Below are 22056 nucleotides of genomic sequence, written 5' to 3'. Positions count from 1 at the left end.
GAAAGCTGCATGCATATCACAGCCTTCCTTCCAGCACAGTGAGCATCAGTTGTGTCAGGCAATTACTACTCCAGTGTTGAAATGTTTCCTGCTCTGTGCAGCTAATTACACATGCAGGAAGAGGTGTTACTGGGCAGTCATTTAGTGAGAGCACTAAAATGTGCAAATGCTTGGAAATATATTCTGTTTGGTTGTCGAGACCCTTTAAGACATGAAGTGCAGTCTGCAAACTCCAATGCAAAGGCATTTTTTTGTGATATTAAATTACAGAACAAGTTAGGCCCGGTTCACATTGCGATTTTGAACCAAAAGGATCCGGTGAGCGAATCCAGTCTCCGCTTCACTGGATCCGGATGGCTCTGTCTGCGGCCCGATTCACATAGTGAAAACTGATCTGATCGATGATTGATCGGATCCGTTTTCACTCAGCAATACATACCTAATCTTCCATAGCAGCCGGCATTAGAGGCTTCCTCTTCTTCCGCTGTGACTACACAGCGCGTCATGTGACTAGTCACATGACGCATCATGTAGTCACATGACGCGGAAGAAGACGGAAGCCTCTTCCGCCGGCTGCTACGGAAGATTAGGTATGTATAAACCCTCCCTAGCCCACCCGCCCGGCTGCTGCACCCTCCCTCGCTCAGGTTCATGTCGGCCCATGCCCCCATCCCACATGGAACGGTCCGTTTCTTCACTAGTGTGAAGAAACGTTCCGTTTTACATTGCCCCAATGCTGCAGTATTTTTTGTCCGGATCCGTTCCGCTGGGCAGAACAGTCTGGAAAATTAGGGCCTGCGCCATTTTTTAGGTCTGGGGACCGGAACGTATCCGTACCAACGGACGCATGTGAATGGATCCATAGGTTAACATTGGATCCATTCACATCCGTTCTGTTTGTACAGTAAACATTTCGGTTCTGGCACTTTCATAGAACACCATCAATTATAATTACTGGTATATTGCCCCTTCTGTATGGGTTATACATATTTATACATTTTTTTTTTTTTAATTAATATTTTTTTCTTTTAGGCAGTAATATTCACAGGTTTTAAACCTGCTAGCTATATTGAAGGAGTCAGGAGATGAGCAGAGAACAGTTTATTTGCAGTTTATATGTAGGAAAAAAATGCCTGCACTCTGCTTGAGAGTAGAAACGTAAAGGGGAACTGAAGTAAGAGGTATACGGAGGCTGCCATATTTATTTCCTTTTAATCAATACCAGTTGCCTGGCAGTCCTGCTGAGCACCTGTCTTGTTGGGAGCGTGTCGCTGTGTAGCGTCCAGTGCCGAAAATGGCAGCGCTCAGATCAGCTCTCAGGCTGCTCCTCCCGTCCCACTCTTTTCTGTTCCTGCTATCAGTGTATGTTTTGCTCTGTTTGTATTACGTTAACTGTACGTGTGTGCTGTAATGCTCTCTGTTTTTGCTTTTTATTTTTGCTTTTATTGTTTATACGTATGTACCATGCTTAACAGTATACGACACTCTGCTTAATTGTACGCACAAGCTGTAATGTTGTCCTATGTGTGCTTGTCCCATGTCTATGTATGTACATGCTTAACCGTGCTATTTTCTTGTTTTTCATCAACGACCCTGTATGCGCCAAAACCAATTCCGGGTACAATTCACCGCTGTACTTGGCAGAAAAGAATTCTGATTCTATTTCTCTGCAGTAGTATCTGCACCAGACACCAGAAACAAGCATGCAGCTAGTCTTGTCAGATCTTTAGAGTCTGAAACGCCTGATCTGAGGCAGAGGGTCAGCAGGGCTGCCAGGCAACTGGTATTGCTTAAAAGGAAATAAACATGGCAGCATCCATATACCTCTCTCTTCAGTTGTCCTGTAAAGGACAACTGTAACCTCCTAAAACAAAAAAGTTACCATAGTTGTTTTTAAAGCCTCCTCGTTCTTCTCTGCAATCCATCTTTCCACCGATAGGTTCTAATTCAAATCCCCCGCTGGTTGTGTCTTCAGGTCTCCAAGTACCTTATAGACTTGCGTATAAGCCTAATTTTTCAGCAAAAAAAAGTGCTTAAAGGACAACTGAAGTGACCTGATTAAATAGACGTGTATGGACAGTGCCTAGCACACAAATAACTAGGCTGTGTTCCTTTTTCTTTCTCTGCCTGAAAAGAGTTAACCCTCCTGGCGGTTTGTCAAAATCTGCCAGGGGGCAGCAAAGCCATTTAAAAAAAAAAAAAATTTTTTTTTTCATGTAGCGAGACAAGGTCTCGCTACATGATAGCCGCTGCTCAGCGGCATCCCCCCAGCCCCTCCGATCGCCTCCGGCGATCGGAGATCAGGAGATCTCGTTCAAGGAACGGGATCTCCTGGAGGGTTTCCCCCGTCGCCATGGCGACAGGCGGGATGACGTCACCGACATTGTGACGTCAAGGGGGACTCCGATCCACCCCACAGCGCTGCCTGGCACTGATTGGCCAGGCAGCGCACGGGGTCTGGGGGGGAAGGGGTGGCGGCTGCTGCGCGACGGGTAGCGGCGGCGATCGGATTGCACACGCAGCTAGCAAAGTGCTAGCTGCGTGTAGCAAAAAAAAATAAATTATGCAAATCGGCCCAGCGGGGCCTAAGCGGGGCCTTCCGGCGGCATAGCCCGAGCTCAACTCTGGCTTACCGCCAGGAAGGTTAAACATCAAGTATGCAAGTGATAGTTTGTCTGGGTCGGACTGGGTCAGACTATAGCATAAAACTCACTGATAAGTAATTACAGCCATAGACGCCTTCCTGTCAGTAAATGGCTTCTGAAAGCAGAAAAGAGGTATAGGACAGATACCATTGTTTTTCTCATCAGATCATTTTCACCTCGGATGTCCTTTAAAAGTTGACCATCCATTCTGCTCCACTGACTTGCATATAAACCAAGGGGTTTATATGCGAGTCAGTGGAGCAGAATGGATGGTGGAGGTGGTTTTGTTTCTGGCAGAGGAGCGTGAGGATTGTGCACTAGCGATCCTGCTCATGCCAGCTGGCTCCCTGTTGTGTCCGTGCCCCTCATACCCTGCAACATAGTGTGCAGAGTGCGCTGCTCAAACATCCTGTGACCCAGCGATGCAATGATCGGGTATTCTTCCTGTGCGGCAATCGCTGTGTCTTATATCTATGATTCCATCTGTTGGCATCTTGAGACACCGTGTACCATAATATCAAAAAACAGAGCCATCTAAGAAAATCCATGTCCATGGATAAAACTAATTTTGTTGCCTGATTGAGACACAGCTGTATCATCCTTGGGATACATCTGGCTATGGGCAGTGGGGGCTATACTCGAAAGGGGGCTTATACGTGAGTCAGTCACTTTTTCCTGGTTTCTAAGGAAAAGTGAGTACCTTAGCTTTTATGTGGGTCAGCTTATATGCAAGTTTATATGGTACGTCTCAAGACAAGCAGCTTTGCTCTGTGAACGCGTGAGTCTGCAGTATGGAACTGCTCATCTTTGGAAGTAATCTAAGACCGGAGTATTTCTGTTGAGCCCCGAAGGCCTCTTCAACATTAAAGTGGGGGTTTAAACGCGGGGCCCAGTGTTATTGGCAAATGAATTGGAGCAGCACTGACAGTGGTAAATTGCTTCCGTCCTTGAGATGAAAACACCTGTAGGCTGAAGTGGTTAAAGTAAATATGTGACTAGTTACCCCTCAGGCTGGTGAGGGAAGTTGGAACAGCAGTTGTGCAGTGATGCTGTTTTTGCTTACACAGCTATTTTGTAGTGACTTGTACATTTTGTCACACCGATCAGTGAGCAGCAGTTGGAAACATTTATAAATGTCTGTAAAAACAGAGATGAGAAAACTCCTGACACTGCTGCAAAAACATTGTCATTTTATTAATGCAAATGGATGCCGAGACAAATGGCTTCAGTAAACAAAACAAAACAAAAAAACAATGTGCATAAGTAAGCATACTGTTGATCGGGGAGAGTAACGGTGGGAGCAGAGCCTGACTGCCTTTTTGCGTCCAGCGGTGCTTCCTCAGAGGCATTTATGAATGTCTCTAATGCATATATGGCCTAGGCAAATGCATATGCTGAGCATTCCCTCTCACATTTGGGAAAGTAAAACTTGTTTGGAAGAACTCAGATGCCGAATTCTGTGCCTAACCTCAAACTATCAGAAGTAAGCATGACTTGCATAATTTCTGTGTGTGGTTTCTGGTGTATCCACCAAACTCCAATGTTCCACTATGGCAGACCAACTTGGAATGTACCACTTCTTGTATACATTTTTCCAAAACCTCAGTGGTTTTGTGGCTGAAGCCTGTGTTCTCAGATCTGTTTTCAAGTAGCCCTGAGAGTGCTGTTAAAATGTCCCAGCCGAGTTTGTTGGAAGAAATCCTATATATGTTTTATTGGGCAGCACAGAGTGCTGTTTCACCATGCATTTTCTGTATCCATTCTCTCAGCCGAGTCGAGCCCTGCTGGTCTATTTCTCTGCAGTAGTTTCTGAATAACACCAGAAACAAGCATGCAGCTAGTCTTGGCAGATCTGACTTTACCATTTCTGCCGCCCGGACGTGAAGCTCACGTCCGGGCGGCTGGTCTGCTGCGCTCCTGCGCGATCGTGCCCCCCCCCCCCCCCCATTCTCTCAGCCGAGTCTAAAGGTTCCTGTTAACTGTACTATTTTTAGCGAACAATCGGTTTTGATACGATCATCCAGATTAAAAGATCAGATTTAATTGATTCATGCCACTAAAGATTCCAACTTGCGATTGGATCTTTACCAGTTATGATTATATCTGGTAAATCCACCAAGCGGAACGATCATTTCTTCAAAGGGTACCTGCCAGCTTAAAGGGGAACTGAAGTAAGAGGTATACTGAGGCTGCCATATTTATTTCCTTTTAATCAATACCAGTTGCCTGGCAGCCCTGCTGGTCTATTTCTCTGCAGTAGTTTCTGAATAACACCAGAAACAAGCATGCAGCTAGTCTTGGCAGATCTGACTTTACCATTTCTGCCGCCCGGACGTGAAGCTCACGTCCGGGCGGCTGGTCTGCTGCGCTCCTGCGCGATCGTGCCCCCCCCCCCCCCCCCCCCGGTAGCGCTCTTACAAGAGGCTTCAGTTTTTCTGCCCCGAAAAATTTCCGCATCCCCCTTGTACTTCCGCTTAGCGAGAAGTATAAGGAGGGAAAACAATGAAGGTGGCCATCTTGTGGCCAAATAGTAAAACTACATCTACATATTTTTTACATTACAATTTACACTTATAACATTAAAAATTTACTGTTTATGTCCCACACCAAAATATTACCCAAATAAAATTTTTAATGGGAAAAAAAAATTACAATTAAAAAAAAAATTGTTACTTAAGGGTCTGAACTTAAATATGCATTTGAAGTGGGTATACTACAAACATTTTTTAAATAATAAGCTTGTAAATAGTGGTGGACGCAAAACGGAAACAATGCACCTTTATTTCCAAATAAAATAATGGCGCCATACATTGTTATAGAGACAAAATTTAAATGGTATAGTAACGGGCAAATAAAATACATAGGTTTTAATTATGGTAGCGTGGATTATTTTAAGCTATAATGGCCGAAAACTGAGAAATAATGAATTTTTTCCATTTTTTTCTTATTAATCCTGTTAAAATGCATTTATAAAAAATAATTCTTACCAAAATGTACCACCCAAAGAAAGCCTAATTGGTGGCGGAAAAAACTAGATATAGATCATTGAATTGTGATACATAGTGATAAAGTTATTGGCGAATGAATGGGAGGTGAAAATTGCTCTGATGCATAAGGTGAAAAATCTCTGCGGGCTGAAATGGTTAAAGTCTGAAACACCTGATCTGCTGCATGCTTGTTCAGGGGCTATGGCTAATAGTATTAGAGGCAGAAGATCAGTAGGGCTGCCAGGCAACTGGTATTGCTTAAAAGGAAATAAACATGGCAGCCTCCATATACCTCTCTCTTCAGTTCCCCTTTAAAAATAGAAAGCAGACAATTTGGGCACCAGCCGGTAGTTTACAAAATGGGCATTGCCATTGACAACAATATAAAGTAGCGACAAGAGGGCGCTGAAGTGGAAATTAGGGCTCCCGATAACCTATATTGTGCTTTGTAGAAACGTACAATAAAAAAAGTTTTTTGCAATATCTGACTTCCTTTATTTCAATTGTATACATTTTATCGATTTAGCCATATCCCAGATATTAATTCAATGAGCATCTATGGTGGAGCCTGAAAAATGTTTTTTTTTTTTTTTTTTTTTTGCGGTGATTAGTGGTGGAGGTGTTTAAGGTTGGGCGTGTGTGTGTTGGAGTGGTTAAGGTTAGGCGTGGGGGGTGGTGGTTACTGTGCAAAGTACAGCCCGCTCCTGCTCACATTTTTGCTTTCCTCTGTGTATGAGCTCGGCTGCTCTGCGCAGGTGCAAAGTACAGCCCGGACCTGCTCACATCCGTGCTTCCCTCTGTGTATGAGCATGGCTGCTCTGCGCAGGTGCAACGTACAGCCCGCACCTGCTCACATTGGCACTTCCCTCTGTGTATGAGCACGGCCACTCTGCGCAGGTGCAAGGTACAGCCCACACGTAGCATGGAGCCACTCGTGTGCACATTTTTGCGGACGATCGGACCTCCCCCCTACTGATGTATGTCACTTAAAGAGAAACTCCGGCCAAAAATGGAACTTTATCCCAATCAGTAGCTGATACCCCCTTTTACTTGAGAAATCTATTCCTTTTCACAAACAGACCATCAGGGGGTTCTGTATGACTGATATTGTGGTGAAACCCCTACCACAAGAAACCCCTCCCACAAGAAAAGTTCAAACTTTTGGCAGTTTCCTGTCTGTGAACCTTGTTGCATTGTGGAAAATAGCTGTTTACAGCTGTTTCCAACTGCCAAAAACCATGCAGCAGCTACATCACCTGCCAACAGTAAAATGTTCACTGGAGTTCCTCTTTAAAGTTTACTTTAAGAAAGCGATCAATAACGCATTCAGAATTGATTGGGCCCGTCAGCTTCTTTGTTTTCATGCAATACGATCTGAATAATCTGATTGAGAATTAGTTTACTACAAATTGTTAATGGGCAGAGGAACTACCTTATGTGTTACTCTAGTTTGCAAGCACATGGGAAGACAGGGCAGTGCTGCTGCGCTCTGTGGGAATGTGAGCTCTGCAAAGCCTGTAAACAGCCGATGAGTCACAGCATTGCTATGTCACACAGCGATTGGAGGGCCTCCCTCAGTGTGGCTTCCTTCTGTGTAAGCGAGTGGGTGTACTCAGGCAATGTCTTTACAGGGAACAGGGCCTCCTTCAGCGTATTTACACTTTAAGCACCATTCCAGGTCACCATCGCTACGCAAGGTGAGCATGAATATCGCTACAACGTTTGGGTGGCTAGATTCTACCCCTTGGAACTATAAATTATTATTTATGTGAGAAAGGGAGACAGCATGTTATGATCACAGGCCTTGTGGTGTTTTGTAACATATGTTTTATGCTATTTGGGGGACGAATGCTTGGCTAAGAATTGCTGCTGCTAAGCTAGTTTTTGCCATATTTCTCTAGTCAGATCAGATGGAAAGTTGAGTCTTGCAGTAATGGTATTTGTATTATGGTGATGAGTGAAAGTGTCTAACTGCCTGAGCTTTTTTAAAGGGCTGCACTCTGGGAAGCTGCCTGCAACTATCCAAAGTGCGAAAGTATTATTCTTAATAACTCCTCTACTCTCTTCCATGTGTAAAGTTCCTGGGGGATCTTTAATGCTCCACTCCTCCACTCTGTACCATGTGTAAAGTTGCTTGGGTATATTTAATGCTTCGCTCCTCCACCCTGTGCCATGTGTTGTGTAAAGTTGCTGGGTAATCTATAATGCTTCACTCCTCCACTCTGTACCATGTGCAAAGTTGTTTGGGTATATTTAATGCTTCGCTCCTCCACCCTGTGCCATGTGTTGTGTAAAGTTGCTGGGGAGTCTATAATGCTTACATGCACTGTCTCTATTCTTCCACGGCTGATCTCCTTCAAAGTTAAATGCAGATTTGTGGTAACCAGTGTATTGTAGACTGTTGAGTCTGGGATTTGACAGGAGAGAGCCCTACAGACTCCGCAGCTTCTATTTTCATTGTAATTATTGGCAGAGGGGCTTGTTTATATTTAGAAACTATATTACCAGAGGATTTGTGCTCCGTCAGCAAAACAAACGTCGGAATGAGCTGTTGACTTGGCAGATTCAAGGAAACGTGTGATCGTGCCTATGGTAAAGCTTATGATATTGCTCACATGTGACTGTCGTTTATTTACTCAGACCACATGATGTCACAGATGTTGATGCTTCGCATGGTATTCTAGTGTTCACTGTATGTGCTGATCAAACACTTGTGACTCTGAATCACTTCTTTTGTCAGTCTGTACAAAACTTTTCTTCAGCTGCCACTAGCTTTACAGGCATCCCGGATTCTAAGGCAGGAGCACAGGTATGTGCGTATGTAACTGATTTTTTTTAAAGGGCCAGTGCACTCAAAATGGAACGTTCAGCCCTGCTGATCTTGTCAGATCTGATAATGTCAAACGCCTGATCTGCAAATGCTTTTTTGGAATCTATGGCTGAAAGTGTTATAGGCAAAAGATCATCCGGACAGCCAGGCAACTGGTACCGCTTAAAGCAAAATAAATATGGCAACCTCCATACTCCTCTTGCTTCAATTGACCTTAAATCAAAACATGTTTCTGGTTTTAATTATTTCTTCCCTAGCCTAGGAGTGTTTTGGTAAATTGTTCTTTAATCACTTAAAGGGATACTGTAGGGGGGTCGGGGGAAAATGAGCTGAACTTACCCGGGGCTTCTAATGGTCCCCCGCAGACATCCTGTGTTGGCGCAGCCACTCCCCAATGCTCCGGCCCCGCCTCCGGTTTACTTCTGGAATTTCTTACTTTAAAGTCAGAAAACCACTGCGCCTGCGTTGCCGTGTCCTCGCTCCCGCTGATGTCACCAGGAGTGTACTGCGCAGACACAGACCATACTAAAGTCAGAAATTCCAGAAGTGAACCGGAGGCGGGGCCGGAGCATCGGTGAGCGGCTGCGCGGGCACAGGATGTCTGCGGGGGATCATTAGAAGCCCCGGTAAGTAAAGCTCATTTTCCCCCCGACACCCCCCCCCCCCCCTACAGTATCCCTTTAAGGACCAGAGACCGCTGGTACAGGAAACGGCGGAATAGCAACAAATTGCTGCACTTATCAGCCGCAATTGCCATCACCGCCGCACGTCGGGAACCTGGGCCACCCACTCTGCAGTCTCTATGACGACAGAGTTCCGGTGAGCTGGTCAGGAGCCGCTTTCATTGGCTCCTGACCCCGCTTATCAATGTAAGATAATGGGAGCTTCTTACGTGGATAGACAGGGTCAGGAGCCAATGAAATCTGCTCCTGATCCACTCACAGGGCTCTGCCGTTATAGAGATGGCAGGGAGAGTGAGCTGCGGAGGGGAGACGGCGACGAAAGCGGCGAGAAAGTGTGCGTTGATGGACTGAAACCTACGCCCTGGCAGCCATCAAAACAGGATTTCAGTCATCAAGGTCCTAAAGTAGTTAAAATCAAATCTAGCGAATCAGCATGGAGCGTATTGCTAACGGGTGGTAATATTGTTTTTAAATACAGTACTACCATTTGAAAAAAACATAATAAAAAAATGCTTGAAACGCTGTTTAGTGCAGTCTCTTGATCCTCTTTCAAGGACTGACTCACTAGCTGTTTACTACAGTATCAGAATCACCAGAAGAGAGGTCTGAGGACATGCAGATGGATGAGAAGTGGTGGAATCTTCCCCTCCTATGTGGGCAGTGGAGGGATGGTGCCTACATGTCCTTACATACAGACCCCAAGTCCTCCACAGAGCAGAGGTAGCCATATCTTGATTGGCTTCTCTCCTTGCTATCCTCTTCAAATCTCACATGTGAAGTTGCTTACTTGTGTCTGAAGAGTTGAAACGAGGTTGTGCACACTGACATGTTGGTGTCGTGCTTCACTTCGGATTGTTGCTGATGATGCACTCTTCTATGAGCTCTTTCATCTTCATTGATCTCCACCAAGGTGATGTGTCCTATTTGGGCTGGCTATATAGAATTTATGGCCAAAACAAGGGTGAGGTTTTTGTATTTCTGAATGCATTATAGCTTTTACCATTGATGCTGCACCTCACCTACCAGATTCATATGCCATTTAGAAAAGTACCTGAATGAAGGCTGTATGTACTCCATAGATTTGTGTAGGTATCTTCTGGGCCCCCAGTTTTCTAGTACTTCCCAACGGCACACTGATAGATTGATTTGCTATGCAGTAAATCGGGCCTAAACTGGTTGGCTTGCTAGACTATGGCAAGGTTAGTAGATTATGAGCTCCTCTGAGGGTCACAAAGTTGGAGGGGTGTCGCAGCACCCTAGGCACAAAGGTACAGGAGACAAAAACAGGAGCCCAAATAGTGTAGTATGTTAGATAGGAAAATCGTGAAGAAAAGAAATTTGAAATACTACTTACAAAGGTAGGTTGCAAGGGGGCAACTAACCGCAGGAAGCAGGTTAAAGAGAATCTGTATTGTTAAAGGGGAACTGAAGAGAGAGGTATATGGAGGCTGTCATGTTTATTTCCTTTTAGACAATACCAGTTGCCTGGCAGCCCTGCTGATCCTCTGCCTCTAATACTATTAGCCATAGCCCCTGAACAAGCATGCAGCAGATCAGGTGTTTCAGTGGTTCAGACTTATAAGTCTGATCTGACAAGACTAGCTGCATGCTTGTTTCTGGTTTTAATCAGATACTACTGCAGAGAACTAGACCAGCAGGGCTGCCAGGCAACTGGTATTGATTAAAAGGAAATAAACATGACAGCCTCCATATACCTCTCTCTTCAGTTCCCCTTTAAAATCGCACAAAAGTAAATATACCAGTGCGTTAGGGGACATTTCCTATTACCCTCTGACACAATTTCGCCGCTCCTCGCCGCATTAAAAGTGGTTAAAAACAGTTTTAAAAAGTTTGTTTATAAACAAACAAAATGGCCACCAAAACAGGAAGTAGGTTGATGTACAGTATGTCCACACATAGAAAATACATTCATACACAAGCAGGCTGTATACACCCTTCCTTTTGAATCTCAAGAGATTATTTGTGTGTTTCTTTCCCCCTGTTCTCATGCACTGAAGTTTCAGGCTGCTTGTTTCTTTCTGCAAACAGCTTTGCCCTTGTCTGTAATTCTTCAGTATGTGAAAGCCCAGCCAGCTCAGAGGACGATTTATCCAGCTTGTAAAAGATAAGAGAGAAGAGAGAAGCTGCTCTAATCCTAAATAACACACAGGCAGTGTGTATACAGGGGCCTGGAAGGGGGAGTTCATAGCAGAACCATAACACTGAAGAACTTGGCAGCCTTCCAGACACAGGCTGACAAGTCTGACAAGAGAGAGATAAGTTGATTTATTACAGAGATGGTGATAGTAGAACGTGCTGCAGTAAGCCAGAACACATTAGAATAGCTTTTTGGACTTGTAGGATGATAAAAAACAGAATGCAATTTTTGTTACGGAGTCTCTTTAAGGCAATGAACCCGACTCCACTCGGGGTGTTCCGACCTGGATGTGGTTGCTCTCCTTATGAAAAGTGACAGTAAGCCTCTGTAGTAAGGACCACAGGTGTTCTGTCTCAACCCCTACAACAGGAGACGTTGGGGGGTAAGTTAAGCACAGTTAAAGGGAAAGAGGCACCCTGGTATGTATAAAATTGAATAAAACCATTTTAATGGATAAAATGGATTAAAACCATTTTAATGTATAACATGGATTAAAACCAATAAACCACAGGGAGCCTGGCTCCCTTTACTGTTTTTTTCTACTAATTGGCACTGTGATTGGCCTGAGGAAGCGGGCTGAGACCCACGAAACGCGTTGCCTGTGCTAAATAAAAATCTTTGTTCATACAAGAATTTCGTTATTGAGGTAAGTCACCTCACCTTTTTCGATTTTAAACTGGTTTTAATCCATTTTATAAATACTAGGGCACCTCTTTCCCTTTATCTGTCCTCTGAGGGTCAGTTTGTGACATGGCTTTCTGTAAAGCACTGTAGAATTAAACCTATTTTATTATCACTATAACAATGCTTTACTGATACAGCAGCACCTAGGGTGGGAGAGTGGTCACATCACATGCTGCCGATTTGGACTGGGCTACTGATCACCGCCCAGCATCTGTGGCATGTACTCTTTCATTTGCATGTGACAAAGTGGTAGACTGGTGATTGCTTGGGTGGCTGAAAGTTGTGACACACGGTCATTGTTAAGTCTATTTCTCTGGCCAGCCATTGTTTTTTAAGCTACATACACAGTTGAGATTGTTGTTGCCACATCTCTAGATTTCAGGTTAGCAATGCGCTCTCTTGCTATAGAGGAGGGCTGGAGGGATGATGATTATCTCATAATAGAGCAGCCTTTTGTGGTGGTGGTGGGGGAGCAAAAACTACATTGCGATCTTGCATCAGGGGTCATTAAGGATCATGTTGGATCCTTGAGCCAGATTGGCCATATGTTGTACACACACATTAAAAAGACCAACGATCATCGGCCGACGTGGTTATTGGCCAATTCGGCTGACTTATCTAATGGGTTTGTATACCTTTACTGTTTACAACTTGCTTTCCCTACCCTGGAGTCTATCTCAATGCAAGTTAAATTTTAGGCACTAGACATATAAGAAAGCCCCCCTCCACCCCCCCCCCTCCCTTTTTATTTATTATAGTCTTCTGCAATAGGGGATTACCTGGAAATTTATGGTTTTTAAACTTTAGTGCCACATTAACTCTACCACTATCTGCTCTATCTGAAATGCTTTATTTGGTCAGGCTGACCCATTTCAATGGTTCCGGCTGAATAACTTGCCAGTAAAGCCAGGTCATCACGGTCCTACTTTGTACCTTTCGAAGGAAGTGCCACAGCAGCAGAATGTGTATTACAGCTGGGGCTGCTGTGCACTCCAATTCCTAAGGAGAGATTAAAGTCTCCAGTGTAGCCCTTGCCTAATTCTGAGAGGAGATCTGGAAATCGGGATCGGTCACCCATGCCGGAACACTGGTTTCAGCATTACTACTTCATGTAACCCTCCAGTTTGATTCTGAAGACTCAAAAGACCAACTGCTGCGGCAGCGTCAGATCTGAACAGTTACAAATATATTCTTTTAATGTAGAGAAAAGTCCCAATCTTCTCTCCTTAGTACTGCTGCGTTTGGAGCGGAGTCAGTGAATATGAGAGATTAGCCAGATGAAATATCTTCCATGGCCAGTACAAGGCATGTTAATCCTGTTGTTAATTAAAGTGAGCACTGTTTGTTGTGATCATGCTGGTAGCACTTTTCCTTTCATTATGAGATTTCAGCAGCCAGCCAGCTGAGAACGTTGTGAGCTCTTAGTAATGACTTTCTTCAGATTTTTCTTCCAAGTCCCGGGTCTTTTTAGTGAATTTCTACCACAGCTGAGGAAATAAACACTTAAAATTTGTGTCAAGCTAATCCTTAGGATTTGACGGGAGTCAGGCTGAAGCAGCTGCAGCAAGATGTCAGTCAGAAGTCCTCGTTATCAGGACCCGTGCATTGATCAGCAAAACCGTAACCACATACTGACCCCCCCCTTTTTTTTTTCTCTTGCTTTCTGTTCTGATCTGTTTATGACCCTCTGTGATCATTCTTCCCACATTGCAAGTGTCTGGGAGTCCTCCTTTCATCTTATGAGTTTTCAGCTTCCCCAAAGACCCTCCTCTTTGCCATCAATGAGACTATTTGCTCTATTTTTCTTGCTTCCCTTTGTTGGACTTGCCCTCAAGTCATTCGCACACTTGGACCCCCTTTTTTTTTTTTCCTTCTCTTCTCCTTTTTGTCTCCATGGTTACAGTCTCCAAGTTGGCTGGTTTTTGATGGTTTCCACGGCAACCATCCTTGGGAAATCTGTAGTGTCTCAGCTACATTTTCTTTTCATCAATGATTTAAATGCCGGGTTTGTAATAAGCAGTGTGTGTGACATTGTCATATTGTGAACACGCATGACTCCGGTTTCCGGTGCGGTTTGTCAGATTGCCAGGAGGTGGTTCTCGGCGACTCATTTGGTTTTTTTCACATCTGTGAGGTTTCTGATTGGCATTTTTGCTAATCAGCTGCTGGGTTTTAATCTTGTGTTTTGCTTACTGACCAATTTTTAGCTGAACCTGAATTCTCTCTCCATCACATATTCTCAAGCTCTGCTTACTGTGCATTTCAGTTTATGCTGGGCACACTCAATGGTAAGTTCTTCTCAGTGGGTGACATTGGGCTCAGCTCTGACTATTCTGACACAACACATTGCTACTGTATCTCATGTTATGTACACTGTTCCAGGGTCCGCAGAGCTTTCTGATAACCTGTACTTGTGTTTTCTATTTCCCTTTTTACAGTTGCTTTTTCTGCACCGTTCTGTCCTGGTAATTGTTTACGGGTTATGACGACTAATCTCAAGCCAAACAAAGCATTAAAGGTAAGATGCTACATGTGTCTGCTTATTCTGTTGTGTGTACCCGGTGCCTTGAAAACTTAAAGTAGGATGGTGCTGTTTAGCTTTTGGTGTAGCCTGAATCAAATCCAGTAGCCTATGGTTAAAGATTTAGTCAAATTATTGCATTTATTGCTCAAAAACACTATACCCATTATTGTATGCTGTGCTGAATGGCCTTGTTACCTATATGGATGGGCTCAGACTGGAAAAAGATAAAACAGCATTATGATTGGGGTTCTGGTACTATGGACACCCCACTTGTGAGTGGCTGCTCAAATTGCATTACTGCTTCTCCTCCGTTCTTGGTAAACTCTGGCACAACCTCAAGACAGTTACTGTTTACGTTTGTTTTAGTTTATACTAAAGCTGGATAAACCCACAGTTTCCTCTTCATTTGGTTCACCCACAAAGATCAAACTTGATCCTGAGAATAGCACAGCAGGGCCTCAATGCTGTACAGATGGCTTTCTAAGCAACAGCCAAACAACGTACTCTGTGTCAAAGGAGGGAGACGCATCTGGCTTCCATGGGCAGGAAAAGGAGGGGAACTATGGACTTGGCCTCTGATTGTCACAGGAAGATCCAGCATGCTGGATCATTAAGTGACCTCTGAGGACACCTATACCAACACATTAGATTTTTGGCCGAGAATAAGCTAGTGTGTGTACAAAGGGTAAGCTTTAATAACGGGGGATCTTATGAGGCACAATTGGTGATGTCCATATCCTGTTAATATTTCTGTTGCCATTACATGGTCCTCTGAAGAAGTAGGCCACAAAACACTAAGCAAGGTTTTATGGTCACTGTGTGTATTTTTCTTGTGACCCCTTTCTTTCTATACCCTTAAGCCCCGTACACACAGGGTTATATCACGGTAGGGACCAGCACCCATTCCATTGGATGACAGAGCACCGCCTACGCTGTAAAGATGCATAATCTGCCTCCTGGGTAGCGACGCGTCTGTTGCTATGTGCGGGGGTGTGTGGAGGAAGAATGAGCAGCGTTTGATGGAGCGCTCTCCTGTGGGCGGGGAGAGACGAGAATAATGCGATTGGGCTGTGCTCAAGTGTCATAAATTGCCAAAGAGCCGGCATGACTGATCTTTATGAGATGTTGGACATACGCTGGTCTGAGTCATGGCTGAAGCTGTCTTTATTGTCCACCACAACCTATTTCAAACCAGCATGTGTGCGTAGCTTTAGATTTTTATTTATACTGGTCAGTTTCTGACTCATTGTGTACTAATATCTTCAGTCTGGTATATCTTAAAGTAAACCTGAGATTAAATAAAAGGAAGAATTCGTACATACCTGGGGATTCATCCATCCCCATTCGGCCTGATCGCTCCCGTCCCTTGCCTCCTGGATCCTCCGCTGTGGCTCCCGGTAACTGTGGGAGTCGGGGCTTACTGCGAATGCCCGGCCCAGTCGCCTTGTCGCACTCCCGTGGCTGGGAGCGTTCAGCGCCTGCGCTGTACTACTGCAGTACCAAAATTAAAATTTACAATTTAAGATCTGTATTTTTCCCTTGTGTGCTAATGTTTCTTAATCCTCATGAGCAAATGCTTATTTCACTGTGAAAGGTATGAAATATTTTTTTGTTCTTTGTGTGTGTGAATGCTTTTTTGGCTTTTAGAAAGGAAAGCATACTTTCCAAATGATCTGTTTCCCCCAGTCAGGAAATGAAACCCATGAGTTGAACTTTTTTTGAACTTTGCCTTTTTAATTCTGTAATGTGAAGTATTAGTCATTGTGACTGTATTCTTTTATTGTTGTAAGATTGCTTAAAGTAAACTTCAACTGCAATTTGAAAATTTCCCCATCTTCTCTAGTGCACAGCTGTTGCCACTAAGGGTCCGCTGCAACCTGTTCTGGGCGTAATTTACCACATCAGGTCCACAGTTCTCCATTCTTTGGAGATTTTAGAAGTGTTGCAGAAAACCAGGGCTGTATATTTTTATTATCAGGGCTATAGAGTTGGTAAAAAAATCCCCCAACTCAGACTCTTCAGCTTATGAAACCATGGCTTCGACTTCAGGTATACAAAATTGCTCCGACTCCATGACTCCGAATCTACAGCCCCTACAAGGCTATGGAGTGGGTACAGAAATCATCCAACTCAAACTCTGACTTCTCAGTTTGAAACCACTGACTCCAACTCCAGGTACCCCAAAATTGCTCCGACTCCACCGCCCTGATTATTATGTAGTAAAAGGAGGCGGGCTTCACTGCTGTCATGTTGAGACAACTTGGGGGCTGCTAAAAGGTCAGCAAAGTAGCAGTTGAGTGATTGTAGTCTCATGCAGGAGCCAGCACTGAGAAGCTTTATTTAATAAACTTGGGCTCTTCTGAGTCAAGGAAAACTCTTGCTAAGGATGCTGCATGTAGCACTTATCATAGAACCCCTAATTTGCAGAATTCTCAGTCATACGAGCTATCATCTGACATGATCCAGGTGAGGGTGGCAAATCCCTCTCCTGGATCAGTAGGCTATCCCCACCAGAGTTGCTTGGAGATCTCTGGAGATGTCTTAAAGTACTCCTGATCTGGTGCCCAAAAAATGACTGAAGCCCATGGTGGGCTAGATTAACTTTGCAGAAGCGTGCTGCCACTGCTTGTTGTCCTCAGGGTCTCCTGTGGGCTTCATATTCAACACAATCCTCCAGTTGAATATGAAAACAAGGAATCTCCCCCTAGCGACAGTGCGCAAATCAGAACCGTGAAGGCGCAAGTTTCAATTCGTGCAAGCACAAAAAAAGGCAAGCACTTGTTCACAAGCACTTTCCATCACTGCACAGGTGCAGCTCAAAATTTGCACCTGCGTACTTCATAATAGCTCTGCACGCTCTGAGAAACTTCTGGGTGATGGGGAAGCTATGGGGACCGGGAAAGGAGGGGATCCGAGGACAACGAGCAGCAGCAGCACACTTCTACAAATGGTATCGCCCCCCCCCCCCCTCCACCCCCTTCCTCCTGTGCAAATCTTTAGCACTCTGAGACTGGTATAGTTACTTCTAATACATGTATGCAGTGATTGGCAACTTGGGCAGTGTATGTCACATAGATTACTCTGCACAAAGCTGGTAAGAGTAATGGTTTGGGGTTGTGTGGAACAGTTAAATTGGAAAAGGTAAGTATCTGTCTTTTCCAGTAGCAGTTGTTTGCTAGAGGGTTTGGGAGATTTTGAAAACTTCAGTTCAGGTTTACTTTGATTACTGGAGTAGATATGTTGGTTATGCTACAGTATACAGCATCAAAATAACAGAGCCTTCTGGTAGGGGTAGTTGCAAAGTACAGTAGCTACGTTGGAGAGCCTGCTGCTTTAGATTGTTTCCACTCCCTAGACCAGTGTTTGTGACTCCCCAACGGTGCATGTTTTGCAGGCAGCCTTACCAATGCACAGGTGGGGTTATTAGTGTCTCATCTACATGGAATCCACCAGGCTGATACACTAATTACCCCACCCGTGCATAGCTGAGGTTGCCTGCAAAACATGAACCGTTGGGGAGTCATGAGGACAGGTTTGAGAAGCACTGCCCTAGACTTTGGTAAAGGCATCTAAGTGGTGTGGCATTTGGATAGCAATGGGGATTACCAGTGAGATGCAAATGATTCTGAGTTAATGCAGTAATTGTTTAAAGAGAACCCGAGGCAGGGTTCTAACAATGAAATCCCCATACAGAGGCCGGGTCTGCTTATAGAGCCCAGCCTCTGTTGCTATTTAGATCCCCCCTAACTTCTCCCTGCACTCAGCGAGACCCCATAATTCACAGCCGCGCTGCCGACACTGAGCGTGTCAGCAGCGGCTGTGTTTACCTTTGTAATGCCAGTCTCCTCTCTCCCCCGCCTCCTGCTTCGCTCCGGTCCCCACCCACGTCCATTCCCTCCACGCTGATTGGAGGGAAGGGACGCGGGCGGGGACCGGAGCTCTGCAGGAGGCGGGGGAAAGCGGAGACTGACGTTACAAAAGTAAACACAGCCGCACAATTATGGGGTCTTGCTGAGCGCAGGGGGAAGTTAGGGGGAATCTGAATAGCAACAGAGGCTGGGCTCTATAAGCAGACCCAGCCTCTGTATTGGGATTTCATTGTTAGAACCTCGCCTCCAGTTCTCTTTAATGCAACTTGAAAATTGACCAGAGCGAACCCCAAGTTGGCTTTATTTGATTGGTCCATTTTCAAGCTGCATTTGTATAATATTACAAATAAATGTTGCACGAAAAGACACTGCACTCATATAAATAATTACACTATAACCACAAGGGAGCTATTACTCCTGTAGTCGATTCAGTTACATTCCTTAAACCTATGCGGTATTCCGTAACACTATAAATCACTGTTCGTGAACATATGCAACAAACGCACTAGTTAACAGTCAGTAGCACAAGTGCGGAGCGCTGCTGCTTGGTTGTGCACCAACCTTTGAAATATATAAAGATGATGGCAGCGCTTCAATAATTGTTTGTTCATATACTAGTTGAATATCATACAGCAAGGTCACCGGTCAGGTGAGGACTCACTGGATTCAGCGGCCGACAGGGTTCGTTAATGCCTCTGGGGTATAGGCCACCCCACAGCGTCACTGGCAATTCACCTCCGGTGCTTCCTTGACTTCCATGCTACGGCAACTCCTTGGGGGCCCCTGAGGAGTTGCCGTAGCAAAAAAAAAAGTTGAGCGTGACGTTGAGTAGCGTGACGTTGAGTGCGCAGTGCCAGTCGGACGCGACTGGAGTCACTAGCGCACGTACTTTAGTTTATGCCAGCGGGAGACACGCTGCATTAAGCTAAGTGCATACCTGCCCTGTATATCCCCTTAATGCTCATATTGAGCTATTAGAACTGTGAGGAAAACTTCATGTGCTGGCTATTTTTATTGTTTTGCTGGAGATTTTTTGGATCTTTTATTACAATAAAGTGTACTTTTACGCAATGAGGAGACGACTCCTTGCTGTTTCAACAGTCACGGAAGCACCAGAGGTGAATTGCCAGTGAGGCTGTGGGTGGCCTTTACCCCAAAGGCGATAACGGGCCCTGACGGCTGCTGAATCCAGTGAGTCCCCACCTGACGGGGGGGTCTTTTCATCTTGCTGTATGATATTCAACTAGTATATGAACAAGCAATTATTGAAGCGCTGCCATCATCTTTATAAATTTCAAAGAACTGTGCATTTGCATAATGCTGTATCTACTCAGAATCATTTGTATCTCATTGACCATGCCTAGCTGGTAACACTGCATTAGTTGCATACTATCCCTCATTGTCCTTAGGTGTATGTTTTTCCACCACTTGCACCTACGATTTCCTTTGTTTTTTCCTTCCATTTTTTGGAGAGAATGCCTGAGTCTGCTAAATATTTACCAATTTCTTTAATGCTAAATCTTGGGAAACTGCAGTTAATTTCTTGATCTATTGATTGACGGTTCTCTAATGTGCGGGCTTTGATTTCACCTTTTACAGGTTAAGAAGGAGGCGGGAGAGAACGCCCCAGTACTAAGCGATGATGAACTCGTATCAATGTCTGTACGGGAGCTGAACCAGCACCTCCGCGGTCTCACAAAAGAGGATATCATCCGCCTAAAGCAGCGTAGGCGCACCCTGAAAAACCGAGGGTACGCAGCCAGCTGCCGAGTAAAGCGCGTCACCCAGAAAGAGGAGCTGGAGAGGCAGCGAGTCGAGTTGCAACATGAAGTAGATAAGCTGGCACGGGAGAACTCCAGCATGAAGCTTGAGTTGGATGCCCTACGTTCCAAGTACGAAGCTCTCCAGACCTTCGCTCGTACAGTCGCCAGGGGTCCCATCACCCCAACCAAGGTTGCCACCACCAGTGTCATCACCATTGTGAAGTCTGCTGACATATCGGCATCCATACCATTCTCTGCAGCATCCTAGTATCTATGGAAAGAGAGAACTAGCTGACTGTTCTACAAGGGACATTATGGGCTTCACTTACATTGTTTCTCGGTTCCTTCCCTGCCTAGCTACACGTTAGGCACTGCCTTTTATTCCATTGCCCATCCCAACATGATGCATAGAGGCACCACTGAAGATCACAACGTTAATGCCTTGATGCTGTTGTGCCAGGGAATTTGGCTCATTACATTGAATGAGTTTAACTCTTATTTTAAATTCCTAGGACTTCATTATTATTTTTTTTATCATTATAATATAATATAATGTTTTTTTCTTTGGATCTCCACAGACCCTTCATAAACAAGCTAAGAAATGTAATGGAGTTTTGACCCCACCATAATTTATTTATTTATTTTGATTTATATAGAAAAAGTATTGTCAGCCTGTTTAAATATGAAATAGTATGTTACATGTGAACACTATATCATTGTTGATAGTACACTTTGTGTCATTTTGTTACCTAGCTCTGGTTGGCACAGTTGGGACTGTGTCAAAGTGGTTTCAAAATGACCTTTCAAACAAAACTCAGGATCTCTTTAAATGGCAAAATGTACTATGACTGTATCCCATATCACACCGACCCATGCAGTTTTCAGTCTCCATGAAGGCCCATCATATAGATGACAGATGGAACACCTGTGTAAAGGTTGTTTCGAGTTTACAAGATTAGATAAAGTTTGTCCAACGCAGGTGATCATCTTGTTCCACTGAGAAGCTATCATTTAGTTTTCATTTACTATTGAAGTTTTTGGGACTTCCCATATGTCTCTCTTATCGTTTTGTTGAATGACAGGTCAGCGTCATGACTTTGACCTGAAACAGAAGTGTTGTAGTCACTGGTAACTTTGAAAGTTAGTTTTTGTCATTGAAGGTTTTGTGCTGTTAGGTATACATGTACCTGATAAGAAGAATGCAAAGATGAATTGTTTGATGGTTCCTGTAAGTGTATATGGCAAGTGAGTGTAAAGCTATGTTTTGTGCTGTAGGTTGTTCAGTGATTTTTATACTTTTTTATAAGCTTTACAAGAAAAAAAAAATGAAATCCATAAGTAGTGTTTCAGTATTTGGCATGTGTTGGGTTTGTAAAAGTATATATCACAGATGGCTTTGAAACAAAAAGCACTTGAAGGTGTTATGGTCACGTTAACCTGGGATTCTTGAGGTCTTTGGGCACCAGGGAGGCAATGATATAATTATTTTTGTGTTATAACTTGGAATGACCAGTGCTATAATGGCAGGGAAAAGGTTGGGGATTTACTTTGAGTAACCTTTCTTTTATTTTTTTTTCTTTGCCAAACTATTAAATCAACAAGAGTTCTTGCCAAAATTCTTCTTAAGGTGAAACTGTATGAAATTTAGTTCCAGAAAGAAATTAATTTAAAAAAATGAATCTTAAAGAGGAACTGTAGTGACATATAGTAGGATGCAGTAAATTGTAAAAGTATATTTTGTACTGGCTTCTTTGTATTGGCTCAGTAACCAAACATTCTGTAGGGATCACCGGACAGGACTAAAGATGTCACCACCTGCAATTCCTTTCAGGATGTAAATCAAAGGAAAGATTTCACAATAGGGAAACACTGCCTAAATAATCTTACAATGAATATTGCAAAAGAATAAGCAT

The 22056-nt window shown here is 44.1% G+C and overlaps 1 protein-coding gene across 3 annotated transcripts in view; it reads left to right on the top strand.

Moving 5' to 3' along the window:
* MAFK (MAF bZIP transcription factor K) overlaps window positions 1-20750 on the top strand; it is a 45626-nt gene extending 24876 nt beyond the window's left edge. Inside the window, exons 1-3 of one of the 3 annotated variants that reach the window (XM_068244505.1) lie at window positions 7236-7329; window positions 14426-14505; window positions 19980-20750. In XM_068244505.1, the coding sequence (XP_068100606.1) occupies window positions 14470-14505; window positions 19980-20411 (468 nt within the window). In that variant the 5' untranslated portion in view covers window positions 7236-7329; window positions 14426-14469 and the 3' untranslated portion in view covers window positions 20412-20750. Of the gene's footprint in view, window positions 1-7235; window positions 7330-14242; window positions 14276-14425; window positions 14506-19979 lie in introns of those variants that run through there. The other 2 variants (XM_068244502.1, XM_068244504.1) reach the window with 2 other exon arrangements.
* The last annotated feature ends 1306 nt before the right edge of the window (window positions 20751-22056 follow it).

This window comes from Hyperolius riggenbachi, chromosome 7 (genome assembly GCF_040937935.1).
Source record: "Hyperolius riggenbachi isolate aHypRig1 chromosome 7, aHypRig1.pri, whole genome shotgun sequence".
NCBI lineage: Eukaryota > Metazoa > Chordata > Amphibia > Anura > Hyperoliidae > Hyperolius > Hyperolius riggenbachi.
This window is presented reverse-complemented; position numbering and strand designations above follow the sequence as displayed.